This window comes from Telmatherina bonti, assembly GCF_933228915.1.
Source record: "Telmatherina bonti genome assembly, chromosome: 12".
NCBI classification, from domain to species: Eukaryota; Metazoa; Chordata; class Actinopteri; order Atheriniformes; family Telmatherinidae; genus Telmatherina; species Telmatherina bonti.
In genome coordinates, this window is record NC_136610.1 from 15,262,721 (window position 1) to 15,276,766 (window position 14,046).

The 14,046-nt window shown below is 37.7% G+C and overlaps 1 protein-coding gene across 1 annotated transcript in view; it reads left to right on the forward strand.

Annotated features, from left to right (window-relative positions):
• The window catches only part of fstl5 (follistatin-like 5), a gene marked incomplete at both ends in the record, with an annotated part of 181,762 nt that overhangs the window by 138,991 nt on the left and 28,725 nt on the right, over positions 1-14,046 (forward strand). Inside the window, 2 exons of the mRNA XM_079250055.1 lie at positions 7,639-7,800; positions 8,330-8,464. Of these exons, the coding sequence (XP_079106181.1) occupies positions 7,639-7,800; positions 8,330-8,464 (297 nt within the window). The remainder of the gene's footprint in view (positions 1-7,638; positions 7,801-8,329; positions 8,465-14,046) is intronic.

Sequence of the window (14,046 nt, forward strand, 5' to 3'; positions counted from 1 at the left end):
GGTTCTTTCTTCCCAACTTTAAGAGTGTTAAATAATTCAGTACCACATATCACCCTATCAGAGACCATTTGAAACTCAAGCAGCATTAATAGACATGTACAGCGGCAGCAGATGGACTTTCACTCCCACTTTTACGGCCTCAAAGAGAATTCCCTGACATGAGCTTGTGTCAAATAGTGGGCCTTTAACCGGAGGAATGGCCTTTATTGAGTTCTGTGGGCAGCCAGTGGGATTTACAAGAAAATTGATGGAACTTTGCTCCTCTTACATCAGTTTTGGTCATCCATGCCCCTCTGTCTCCCCTACGTGTCACTGTTAGTCTATAAATGACAGCAGTCACATTATTTCACTGGATTAATCAATCCCTGTGAAATCCCAAAGTCTTTGCCTTAAGTTATCATTTTTTTTAAGTTCACAAGGTATTAATCCAAAACCTACACATGAACGAAAAAGGCATTACATCATTCTTGGCATCCCAGCAAGCAGTCTGTGCTGAGGATAGACTGTGACCATTTGTTTCTTCTGATTACTACCAGAACATTATCAAACTGATGTTGATTTTAGAAGAAGTAAAGAAAAAAAAGTGTCTTCTAAAATTGATAGATGGCGTAAAAAAGTAGCAGACTTCAACTTCTGTTTTTGTAGAAGGAAATTAACATACAACCCTTTCACTTTTACTTTGCAACTTGCGGCTCTATCAGGTCTTCAGATTGTATTCTGGGCCCTCGAGATGGAGCGTGCAGACTGTTGTGTGACCACACGGTTTACAGAACGTCATATCTCAGCAGTATAGATAAAGACATTGCTTTCACTTTGGTTTTGCTTTGCAGTGCGACTGAGAATGAGATGAAACTACTAAACAGAGATTTTAACCTAAAACTACTGTTTGTTTCCTTCTGGTGTCCCATTTTCATAACAAGTGGGATATATGAACTGATAGTTGAATTGGGATTATACTGGTCTCTAAAATAGTTTTATAAGTGCATTGTGTAATACGAAGCATTTGTATTCAGAATTCAGTCTATTGTCAACAATTACAAATTCTTGTGAGGTTTTTTTTTCTTTTTAATTTCAATCTGTGTTCTACTATGTTACATGTTAACCTAGTGCTGATAAAACTTGGACAGAGATATTAACAATATTTAACAGACACACATACACACACATACACACACAACACAAGCTTGGCATGTTGGCACTTAAGACCACATTTTAACCAGCAGTCTCTATAATGGGATTTTTGTCTATATCATTGAATGATTGGACATAGACATGGGTCAGTTCTTTGTTTTTTTTTTTTTTTTTATTTCTTTGTTTTTTTAAGTGCCAGGCAGAAAACTTCTCTTCATTTGATAAACCTGCTCTCTCCTGTTTGTTTACACCGGACACAGCAGAAAGACAGTCTGCCAGCCCTCTGAAAACAAGCGCAAAACCCACGACTGTCAATATTTTCAAGCGACTTCACACAAAAACATCCCAACAAGCAGGCTTAGCAACACTGTCTATGTTGTGCTGCATCACCACTGTAAACAGAAGACGCTCGCTGCTGCCGTGCAAAATTTATTTTATAAGAGTATAAGTTATTAACAAAAGTATCGGTGTTACAGCAAAATGTGGTGCTGTGAGTGGTAAAGCATTACTAGTAACAAGTTACTGCCCAACACTACTTTTAATTAAGACTTTTTTAAATTAAGAGCTTTTATCCAAAGCCGCGTATATGTCATGTCTCATGCATGGAAAGCAATGCAAGGAAACAAGTTTATAAAGTTTTAGGAGACACTGGGCTCTTTCCATTGTAGAAGTTTGGTTGAACTAAAGTAAGTTTGTTTTTATCTTTTGTTAAACTCATTAACAGGAATCGCAGCCTTTGGCTACTGTAAAATCACACTCCCACACAGTCAGACTCTTATTGCCGACAGTAACTGGGTCAAAGTTCAGGGATTTTCAGCAGAAAACACAAATCAATGCACCTTCCCAACTCACACTGTCAAGCTACCTAAACTACAGCTCACTCTTCTATTTTTTATCAGTCTCAATAGCATTAGATGGTATTTCTTTTAACAGCATTGATCTTAGTTACAGACCATCCAAAATAAAAGTTCACTACCAGTCTCACCTTTCATCACTACTTTCAAACAGCTCTGAAGATTAAAGAGAATAGATGAAAAAAAACAGATGTTTGTCTCCTTATTTAATATCTGAATGTGCATATTGCACTATCTCCGTGTTCCTCATTGCGCGACTTGCGAGCCGCATGCGGTTCACTGACTCTTGACTTGCGGCTCGTGAAGCAGCCACTGGCTTTCTGAAAATGCTATCTAAACAAGTCATAATAATCCTCAACGGTGCAGTTCTCCACAAACTAGAGTTGCAGGCTGCTTGCAAAAACTGTGTTGTCGTAACAGCCCTAACTGACCCTGTCAGAGTTGCCAGTTATGGCTGATTTCAGCTGCACCGAACTCCACCAAAGAGCTCCTCTGTCGGTAGCTATATATATATATATATATATATATATATATATTGAAAAGGAAACATCCACATTCAGGAGGCATTATTGTATTTTCATCATGTACTGTTGCATAAGAATGCCATTACTCCGTGCTATATTTAGAATAACGATTCCATTCTAAAAAGCTGAATGTTACTGATTTGGCAACGCAGCAGGGTACGTAGCGTGTGAATGCTTTTTGCTCTCCTCTTGTCTTATTGAGTGTGGCTCTTGTTGAATTAACAGTGAGGATCACTGCTCTATCTACACTTTTACTTTATCACTACATTAAAATAACCTGTTAAGTACTTCTTAATAAAGAGTAAAAACAAAGTGCAAAATGTATCAGAAAAAAATCCATTAGATGGTGAAAATGTAACACTAAAGGCAGATCCATTAATAAAGAACTAAAAGACTTTTCCATCGGAGATTTAAATAAGGGGTCTGTAATATTTAACCTTTTTTCTTGCAGCAAATTAACAGAAGCAGGATGTCTTCAAAAGGTCCGTTTTAAAAGGTTTTAGGCACAGTAAAGTACAAATACAAATAATTCCTGCAACAATTCTCTTGCAGAGAATCTCAGACTGTATCCATCCTTCTCATCTCAGAATTAAAATCGAAAGTCTTTTGCACATTTTATGATTGGAGTCTCACAGCAATCTGGACCAGTACGTTTGAATGAGCCATACTAGCTAAGATGCTAATTAAACCAAATTCTATTGTACGTAATAAAAGCATGAAAGACAGCATTTTGCTTTATATTAGTCGATTAACCCATCACTAGCAGCTAGCAAAGTTAAAAACATAATTTTGTTTTCTTTTTTTCTTCAGATTGTTTACATCCACTACTGTATGCTGCCAGGTAAAAATGGGTGATTAATTCTTGGAAATGAAGCCATGGCACATTTTAAGTATGGACCCTCTACTTAAACTGTGTTCCCATTACTGATTAATTATATTTCATGTATTTCAGAATATATTGTGTGTGAGTATCCTTACATTACAAACCTATGTGCTCTTCATGTAAAGCTTCTGTTTTTCTTCGTAAAGATCTATTTTATCTTAATTACCACATTAAATAACCAGAAATTGAAAAGACTGCTTTTATTATTACTTTGCCTAAGCACCATGCAGCTGTTGATTAATATGTTTTTGCTGCTTTGATACAGAATCAAAAGTACATCTTATGTTCCCAATTTCCCCGTCACACTTTCACAGAAACACACCCTGCAGTCCAGTGTTAAAATGTAGGATACATCCGTGTTACATTCTGATGGCTTTTTATTGTACAAAGTCAGCATTTGTTTCTGTTGTTAATAACAGATTATGAAAATATCCTTATTTTACTCACTCTGACTAGCTTGGAATTACTAATACTAAATCCAGTTTAGTAATCAATAGTATCCACTGATGGACTGGTCCCAGTTGAGCACTTCTGGGATGTGATATCTCATTCTATCACTGCTGTCACATCACACCACAGACATGACTGATGCAACAGGCCTCAGAGAAGATCCCTCAGGGTAACACCCGTAGTCTAATCAGGAGGAAGTCCAGACGCTGTCGGGGGTGCATACAGCGGACCATACACAGTACTGACCCTCATTTTAAATTGTCTTGGGAAATTTAACAGCTGTTCAGTCAGCCTGTAGTCTGATCTTTGTGCTTTTATTTAGAGTGTGATCCTGAATCCAGACCTCCATAAGTTAATGATTTTGATTTCTATTGATCATTCTTTTGTTATTTCGTTCTCAACACATCCATACTTACAGCCAGGGTGGGAAATGTTGGGGGGCTTGCAAGATGTGAAAGTGGCATCCTGTCATGCTTAGCAGGAGGAGACAAATAATCCGAGCCGGGTCGGGAAATCCTTCCTGCATTTTATCAGCCATGAAGAAGCTTACAAAATATAAGAAATGAACAACTCCAATTTGGCCCGAACGTTTTGATTGGTCAAAGTTTTTACAGATTTACAGTAAACTGAGGAGTCTAACGATATTTCTTATTGTTCATGATTACAAAATGTACAGACTACTATCAGGACGAGGAACCGCTTCACCCAGAGTATAAAAGAAAATGTCTGAGTAAGATTTCCTACCCCAGCTTTAAAGAAGACTTTCAACACAAATAATTTTTTCATTCATACCTAAAATAAGTTGGTTAAGATTTGCATTAGATTTTTTTGTCTAATATAATAAATTTACATTATAGATGCTCTTCAAATTGCTGAAAGAATTGCATTAGAGCAGATTTTAATGCCTCAGCCAACCAGAAATTCTGCATTTTCTTTTTGATGCTGGCCATATTTCACATAGTATTCCGTCATCAACAATACTTCTACTCATCCAGGACACCATCTGTTTGATTTGGTGCCCTCCTGGAAAGCACTTCAGACCACTTAAAACAGAACTAACAGAAGAAATCACTGCTTTTCCCACTCAGCAATCCACTTTGCGAATAGGGAAAATGATTGTTATTCACTGTTATGTTCTGAACATGTCATTTCTTATCACAGCTTTTTCACTGCAAATCTGTTTTTTTTTTGTTTTGTTTTTTTTTTCGTTGTTTTTTTTTTTTTTTTTTAAATTCAATTTTGCATATTTGTGTTTTGTTAGGGTACAATTTCAAATTGTAGTTCTTTGTTTTTTCTTCAACAATACAACAATAGAATGAAAACGAAGCAAGTCTCACTCTGATCGGATTCAAACGGCTGAGGATGAATCTGTCTGCATAGATTCAGCCTCTTATCTCGCTCGTATTGTGAAATGAAAACAGCAAGACAGTTTGTCCTCTGCAGGGGTGTAAAGAGCAGTCATTATCATTTGCAGATGATTAATTAGTTGTTTTGCCCTGTTAAACAAAACAAAAGTGCTTCTCAGAATTCAAGGTGAAGTGAACAAAATGTTGTTTTTTTTCTCAATTCAGCAGTTTAGTCATAGAAATCCAGCAGGTAATGGAGGATGGTGATTTTCTCTAAGTGCAAAAACAGATTGAGTTAAAATGCTAGGAACAATCATGTTTGTGTTTTGAATATCTTGTTTTTCAAGAGCACTTTCAACCAGCACAGCCATTATGAAGATTATTCACAATACTACAGATAAAAAAAAAGATGCTTAATAACTCACTTGAGAGAAAAGAGGTGAGGCAAAGCTTCCATTTACATCTATTTAATATGCACCTAAACCATTTAAGTTTGGGATATTAAACAAACACAGTAACCTAAACTCAGGCTGTTTTGTTCCAGCAGTCTTACTTCTGCTCAGAGGCCTCAGCATAACAGCAGAGTCTGTGCGACTTTGATTGGTGAGTAAACTGAGTTAAGAACCCTTGTGGCCCACGGTGGACAGTGTGTTGGCAGTTAAGATGACGCCAACTCCAAACCCCCCAGTGTGCTGTGATTACCAGATGGCCGTGGCAGCAATGTTCACTTCTTTCACTCACCTGGCTGAGGAAAGACTTCCTATAACCATGTGCCCAAAGGAAATGCTGTAGAGCACGTCGGCTTCTGCCAGAACTCTCATTTCCATCCTTCACTCATGCCTCTGAAGTCTGTTTCCGAAAAGAGAAAAAAAAATATTTGGGCCACCGAGGCTCAAAACAAGATGGCAGGATAGAGAGATTTCATGTCCTTTCTTAAACCCCTTCCAGGTTATTATCCTTTTGTGTTACACGTTGTTGCAGGATGAATCACACCGCCTTTTATGTGCTGCTGTAAACATTTTGTTTTCTCTGTCCAAGGTTGTCGCCATTTCTTACGGAGAGACTGTCTTTCCTTTCATTAATTTATTTTTTCTTTATTATTACAGTTATGGTATTGAGAGAATGAATCTTCTTCTAAAGGATTATTCACATCCAGTCTTTTGATATTCTCCATGTTTTCTACACACTCAAAAATAGAGGTACCAGCTTGTACCTAAAAAGGTACAAATGCTTGTCGCTGGGGGCGTACTCTTTTGAGAGACATTTCTGTACCCTTCAGTTCTGGTCTATTTTTGTATCTTATCAAGTTCAACCTCACCTTATCAAGTCATGTTTTTTTTTATGTTTTCACAGGATTAGGCCTGGTCCATGCAACTTAGCAATATTATCTTTTCTTTAATCAAGAAATAATCTTCAAAAACTCAAAATACTGACCAGCCATACACTTAGTTTGCAGCATCTGACCTTCATTGTCTGGTGCAGTAAATGACTGTTAAGTAGTACTACTGTCATCACTCAACTCTGCTCTAGTTTGTAACATTACAGCCATTAACATTACATTTTTCAATGCTGCAGGTACCCTTATGGTCGAAATGGTACAAATTTGTACTTTATGTCACTTTGAACCCTTTTTCGTACTCTGAAGGTGTGCTTCTGGTCTCTTAAAGACCAGTATTGTACTTTAAAGAGAACATGTCTTTAAAATGTACCTATAGGTACAGAAATGTCCTTATCTTGTACCTCTATTTTTGAGAGTGTAGAGCAAGAATCGATCAAGTTAGCTCCAGGGTGTAATGCAAAACATGGAGCATATTGTCAGCTAATGCATAAATGCATATTATTAATCTATTTGTGTGGATTATTGATTTATGTTAATTTGTGATTCTTGGAAGTGCAGTGTGTGGGAGAGTTATTTTTGTTTGTTTTTTTGTTTTTTTTTTTCCCCCTCAGGGTAGAGTGAACTCTTGAAGCTCCAGCATGACAGTGCTACATGGAGCATAAATGTGTACAGTCAGCTTTTGGAACAGTTCCACGAGGAGAGCAGCACTTTCTTTGTGCCTTTTTTTGTTTTCGAACATTTTGTTTTCTCTGCCTCTATCCTCTCATCTCCTTCCTGACAAAGGGTTACAGCAAATCAATAGCAACCAAGCTAAATCAATAACATCAGAACAGAGGTTCTCTCCCTTATTTATCTATCTGATGTGTTTGACTTCATGAAGCACATTAAGCTGCTCTAAAGATGCTCAGTAATGCTGCATATCCACTCACACTAATGGATCGTATAATCTAATGCAGAAGCATATTCAGGTATTTTCTGATCTGTTTCTGATCTCGTACTTCCAACCTTCAAATAACACTAATGTGCAGCCTTGTAGGTTTTAGCTGTGTTACATCTTTCTAAATTTTCCCTATTTTACTCTCTCTCTCTCTCTCTCTCTCTCTCTCTCTAGTCCCTCCTGTCATTAGAGTTTACCCGGCGAGCCAAGCCAGGGAGCCGGGTGTCACCGCCAGCCTGCGCTGCCATGCAGAGGGAATCCCCAGTCCACAGTTGTCCTGGCTCAAGAATGGCATGGACATCAGACCGAAGCTGTCCAAGCAGCTCACCCTGCAAGGTAGAAGACCAGACAAGACGTCGCTGCCAGCCACCTTGTCCATACTTGATTTCTTGTGCTTGCAGCTAGCCAAAATGCACGTAAAACACATTTCTACTGCTTATATTTAACATGTTCAACAATACACGAGTCTGTTTACAACAGCAGTAAATTTTTCATTTAAAATGTGTGGCACATCCCCGTGTGATTGGACTGGCACACATACATTGTCAAATATTCACCATGTTGTTGATGTGAAAGATTTTTTATTTTTTTATCATGAACACAAAGAGGTTTTGAAGCTTCATACAGTTTGCACACAAAACAGTAAAGACAAATACTTTCCTGTCAGATTGTCCAGCACGTACCAGATATTTCAGATATAAGCAACATGCTTGAATTCTCCCAGAAAAAAAAACTTTCCCTCTTTAGAAATTGGAGAACTGTTACATAATGATGGTGGAAGATGGGAGGCAGCTTTTATCTCTTTCAAGAAACCACACACTACTTCTTTTTTTTTTTTTTCTTTTCTCTCTATTGCTTCTTGAAGCTAATGGAAGTGAGGTGCACATTAGCAACGTGCACTTTGAAGATACCGGGGCCTACACCTGCATTGCCAAAAACGAGGCCGGCGTTGATGAGGACATCTCTTCGCTATTTGTAGAGGACTCAGCACGCAAAACCCGTATGTATAAGCCATGATGCTGGCTTCTCGTTTTATTCAAGGCAAAATGGAAGCATGCTAATGGAGCTCTTAATATTTCATCCTGTCATTTCCTAATAGTTTATATCCTGATGATAGTGTCTGTCAGGGTGATGCTCTCCAGTTGCCATAACTGTTCCTGAAAGCAGGAACAGTGGTTCTTACGCTCTGAGACCATTCTTCCTCCTATAATTTATCTGCAGATGGATGGAAGTCTAAAAAAGCCATCGTTTCCATTGGGTATCCTCAAAAGGCTTGTTTTTGCTCAGCTTTTTTACACAGTATGTTCAGTTGATCAAAAAGAAAGCTATTTCATGATCTGTTCATGATTGTTATCTGTTTTTTTTTTTTTTATCTCTCATTTGACTCACTGACTTATGATCTCTTAGTATTGGAAATACCACATTTCACATTAGTGATGTTATAAACCTGTTCAGACAGACTTTTGGATTTATCTATTGTTGGTATCTAACTTTGCAACATCAGGTTTGTGACTGAAATGTCCCTGTTTATATTTGGAAGGATTTCTTGACAAACAGTCTCCCCTTCTGCTCCCCCCATGATAAGAACTGCACACAGTAATTAACTTTGACCTTTTCAGAAATGTCAGAATCTGTCTTTGGGCTTATAAGCAGTTGTTAGTGTGTTGTACTTTCCTTCGGGTAATTAGAGTCTGCCGATAGTAATGCACTCCGTCTTTGCAGTCAGGTCACGCAGTCACGTGTCCACTGTCCCAGACGAAACATGTTTAGATGAAATCCCTACAGAACGACGCTTCCCCCGTCACGCTTCACAGGATCATGCCTGGCGAGGTCAGAAGTTGCCCCTGTGCTTTGAAGCTTTTGAAGCTCCACCACAGGCCAAAATGGTGCTATGGCAGTAAGATATGGCAGACCCTTTTAGGAGGGAGCAACCCCGCAGGGCAGGAGTTCAAAGAGGCGTCAGCAGCAGGACGGGCATCGTTGCACCAGCTGTGTTACGAAATTACAATAAAAAAGCCATAAGGTTATTGTCTACCGTTAAAAAAAGAAAAAAAATCTGACAGACTGCATATTTGATTCATTCTGGTTTTCCTGGGAGATTCACAAAGTAGTTAAGACTACAAATTGTAGCTGACTACTTTCCCTCAAATGGCTTCCTTCAGAGCCTGAGGCTAACGCTGGACGTCAGTTCAGAAGGGCTTCGACTCTCAGCTGCTAAGCCCCACTTCTCTGCTCATCCTGACATTTTGCTCAGAAGGAAACCGTGTAAATCTGTATTTTTATAGAATTTAAAATGAATTTTAATCACTTTCCACATGATAGTTGCTATTGAATTATATTATTAGCTTATTAGCTGTGACAGATACGAGGGGGGCAAATTACTGCCTTTAATCGGAACTAAAATTTTTAATTTGAAACTTTTTTTTTAAAACTCTGCCCTCATTCAGTCTTATATATTATGCCATCATCGCTCCCAGTAGATGTGTTTTTATTTTTACTCCAGCACGCCAGTCAGACAGATGTTGGTTAAGATGCTTTGCAACAAAGAACCAGGAGCATAACTAGGAGACTGGATAATAGTGATAAAAAAATAAATAAATAAATGAATAAATAAATATAAACATGTAGAATTAAAGATAACGGCAGCATTTTCTTGTATAAAAGAGCAACAAAAGAACATTATTGATGTGATTCTATGGCCTTCAGGTGGACTGATAGCTGTTGGCAGAAATAAATCGTGGAAAATATTGGTCATAATTTGGTTTAAAAGCGACCGGCACATCCTCTAAAACTGGGGGTAGATTTGTTGTTTGAACATCAAAGGTACAGCTCACCTGAGATAAAAAAAAAAAGACAGAAATAAAATGATAAAATGTCAGGGTAAACTTGTTATTCACATCAGACAAATCAAATTCCTCCCAACCTCAAAGACGGCTGATCACATATTAAACAGTATCCTTTATCACCCACCATAAACCTATCTGACAAATGAATCTTTAGAATTTCTTTTTCTCTCTTTTAGTCACTGTTGCTGGTTTTCTGGAACACGAGATGCCATCATTTCCTCTTCGCCCCACTGTGTTTGATTAGTTTGATGTTTTATCAACTTGAGTTTTGATCACAGGTGACTTCATCTCTTTGGAGATCTGTTAGTTTCACATCACTTTGAAATGTGACATAAATCAAAGAGCAAAACTTCAAGTTTCTTTTCATGGTTGATAGGCAATGTCTGTTATATGCTTCACCTCTTTAGCTTTGTAGTTAAGGTTATTTCAGTATATTTACACCAAGTTTTACTGACACACATATTTTTGTCATGAAAAACAAAGAATATCAGGATTTTTAGCTCCACAGTACCTTGTCCGTTCCAGTAGCCATAGCTATGTAGGCCAAACCAGTTTTTGCCAGACATAAATTCACAGCATGGGAGCGGCAAGGTATTCTTCACAGAGATTGCAATAGGGCTGAAATAACACAGAGACTCGGGTTGGACTATCCGATTGTTCAACTTTACAAGTATAATTACTTTAATGGCTACCAAAGGTCACGTCAAGTTTAATTTATTCTTTAAGGGCTTCTTAAGGAAGGTTTGTTGCAGAGGACTTTACTAAACTGGACCAACTGAAACAACCTCAGATCGTATTGCTGTGCACAGTCTTTGTGCTGGGAAATGCTCTTTATGATGCTTCTGCACTTCATCTGCTATTCATCTCACCCCGATACAGCCATCCCTCTGTAACAGGATGGTTCTGTAGTTTTGTTTGCTCGATTCAGACCAATGTGACCTTTCTGATGCAGAGTAGCATATTTTTTCACCAGATATGAATCCATGATGGAAAAAGAGCTACTTCATGCACTTGTTCAGCAGCTTGTTCATGACTTGTCTTTTTCCGATTAGGGGGCTTTTACCTTTTAGCTTGGTTTAATCCAGGTAGTAACTCAGTCTGTATGAGAGCGTAATAAATAATTTTTATGAGTGGGAAGCAGAAAAGGTCTATTCTTATTAATTGCTGCACAGCTGCTTATTCAAGTAAAACAAAAACAGAAAACTCATTAAGTCTGTGAGAAGGTGGCTTTAAGGTTTGACCGTTAATTTCATTATCTTTGTCTTGGTATTCTGATAAGCCTCAGCAGATGGACCGATATTCCTGTTTGGTTCACCTGTAAGTTGGCGTGCTGGTGATATTTTCAAGGAGATCCACCAGCTGTTGTCAGCACCTCCGTATTTATGGTTGGAGCAGCTGCGAGAGTCTGTGCTCATGTTTATTGTTTACACAGCAAACGTGGATCTGGCACAGAAAGTGTCACAGTGCCCTGCACCTGGCTTTTCCTAAGCTATTGTCTTCGTGGATACTTCAGTGTTTAACAGACAGCTGTTATTTGAATATCACAGATTTGCAGCAAGTTCCTTATGCTTAGAGGAGACGTTCGAAGTCTGCAGGGATCTCTGTGTGGCTGAGGTTGTTGTGTGTTTATACACATTCTGCCACCCTGTACTCACGTGCTCGGTGGGGATGCTGGAAATCAGTCACTGCTTTCTCACAAAAACTCGTATAGTTTTGGAATGTTTTGATTTGTCATAGACAAATCACTAGAATTTGCATGTGTACATTAATTTCTTCATGATAGTGCATGTTAGTAGAGCAGTTAGTCAAGAACTGCTTCTATGTGCTGCCCTGTACAAATTTTAGACAAAGAGTTTGGCTCATTCATAAGGATCCTCAACAACAGAAGTGAAGATAATATTGTAAAAATCCTAAAATCCTTTCATTTTTATTTCAACTTAACACTTTAGTTTCACACATTTAAAAAATCAAAATTTCATGACTTTCTAAGAGCTTAACTAAATTAAACCATGCTGCTTTGCTTTTCTTTACTTTGGGCTTTTCAATTAAAGCTGGGGGAGGTAATTGCTCAGAGACTTTTCTTTTTTACTTTAGATAAAGTGTTTCCTCGTCCTGATTGTAGTCTAGACATTTTTAAATCAACAATAAATATATAGTTAGACCCCTCAGTTTACTGTAAATCTGTAAAAACTCTGACCAATCAAAACATTTGGGTCGTATTGACGTTGTTTATTTCTCATACTGTATTTTGTAAGCTTCTTTATGGCTGAGGAAAAGCAGGAAGGATTTCCCAACCCAGCTATATAGCAAAGACCATCCCTGCCAACAGGCTATCAGGCAATCATCAGCAAAAAAAAGAAATTGGTGAAACGCAGAAGGCACAGCTGGTGCCGGAGCCAGGTGAACCCAACCAATAGAAACTCTGCTCTCATTCACCAGCGCAGGACTCGACCATTAAATGCAGCTAAATTTGCAACCAAAACTTTAGAAGTTGCAAGCAAAGAGGACTGATTTGCAAACAAAACTTCACAACTTGTAACCAAATGTTTTTAATTGTAAAGAGAAAAGGACGTATTTTTATGCACAACGGTTGTAATTTTTGACTTACAAACATTAGTTTTGATTGAAGAAAACAGTAGTTTTGATTGAAAACATTAGTTTTGATTGAAGTTGGAGAAGTATGCTTTCTCAAATATATTTTTTTTTTAATTGGAACCTAATTTGTTTTTATCTCTACCAAATAAAAAAAATATTGATTCTCACTTTTTTTTTTTTTTTCTCACATTTTTGGTTTCAAATCTAACTTTTTTGATTGGATAATAACGAAACAAATTTCTCTCCATAAGAGCGCAAACCTCCGCCATGGCATTTAAATAATTCCTGGCTCCAAACAGCGATCCAGATCACCAAAATTAAATATCTTCTTCCTTTCGACATTTCCACCAACTTGTAAAAAATGAATTAAAATCCATTCATAACTTTTTGAGTTATCTTGCACACAAACAGATAAATGCCGATAAAAACATAACCTCCTTGTCAGGAGTAAGAAAAAAGACTTGGATCACTCAAGGAGCAAAACCAGGGGGGAGGAGGAGGGAGGAGGGGGAGGAGCCAAGACAGGGCGCTACCTTTAGGTCCTGCTAGCTCCCGAACATTACCTACCCCAGCTTTAATCAACAAACAGAATTAAAAACACACACAAACACACGTACACACACACACAAACATTTTTTCCAAAGGTCATAACAAGAACCACAGTGTACCCAATGATAAAAGCAGATGACAAACTTAATAAAGAAATAACTTAAAATTGAAAGTAACATCGTCTTAGTATGTTTACATATTCTAGCTTGTTGCCATTTTTCATTATTCTCTTAATGTGCGTGCATGCTAGGTCAAGGTAACCTGACCAAACATTTTGTTCCTTGTCGGCCAGTTTTCACTCTCTGCATCTTAAATAAATTGAAAATTTGTGTGTATCCTGTAATTACGAGACGTTCTGTCTGGAAAAAAATTGCCTTCTACTGTTTCTTAGCACTTTCATTATTGAGATAATCCAACTGTGTTGGTTAATGGACAAGCTGGAAAGACTCCATCTTGTCCCCTATTTGTCCCATTCAGAAGGTATTTAACCCTTTAAGGCCCAACCTCAAAACAACTGATGAGAAAGTCCTTTTTTTGTTCCTTTCACAAAATCTATATATATATGTATATATATATATATATATATATATAT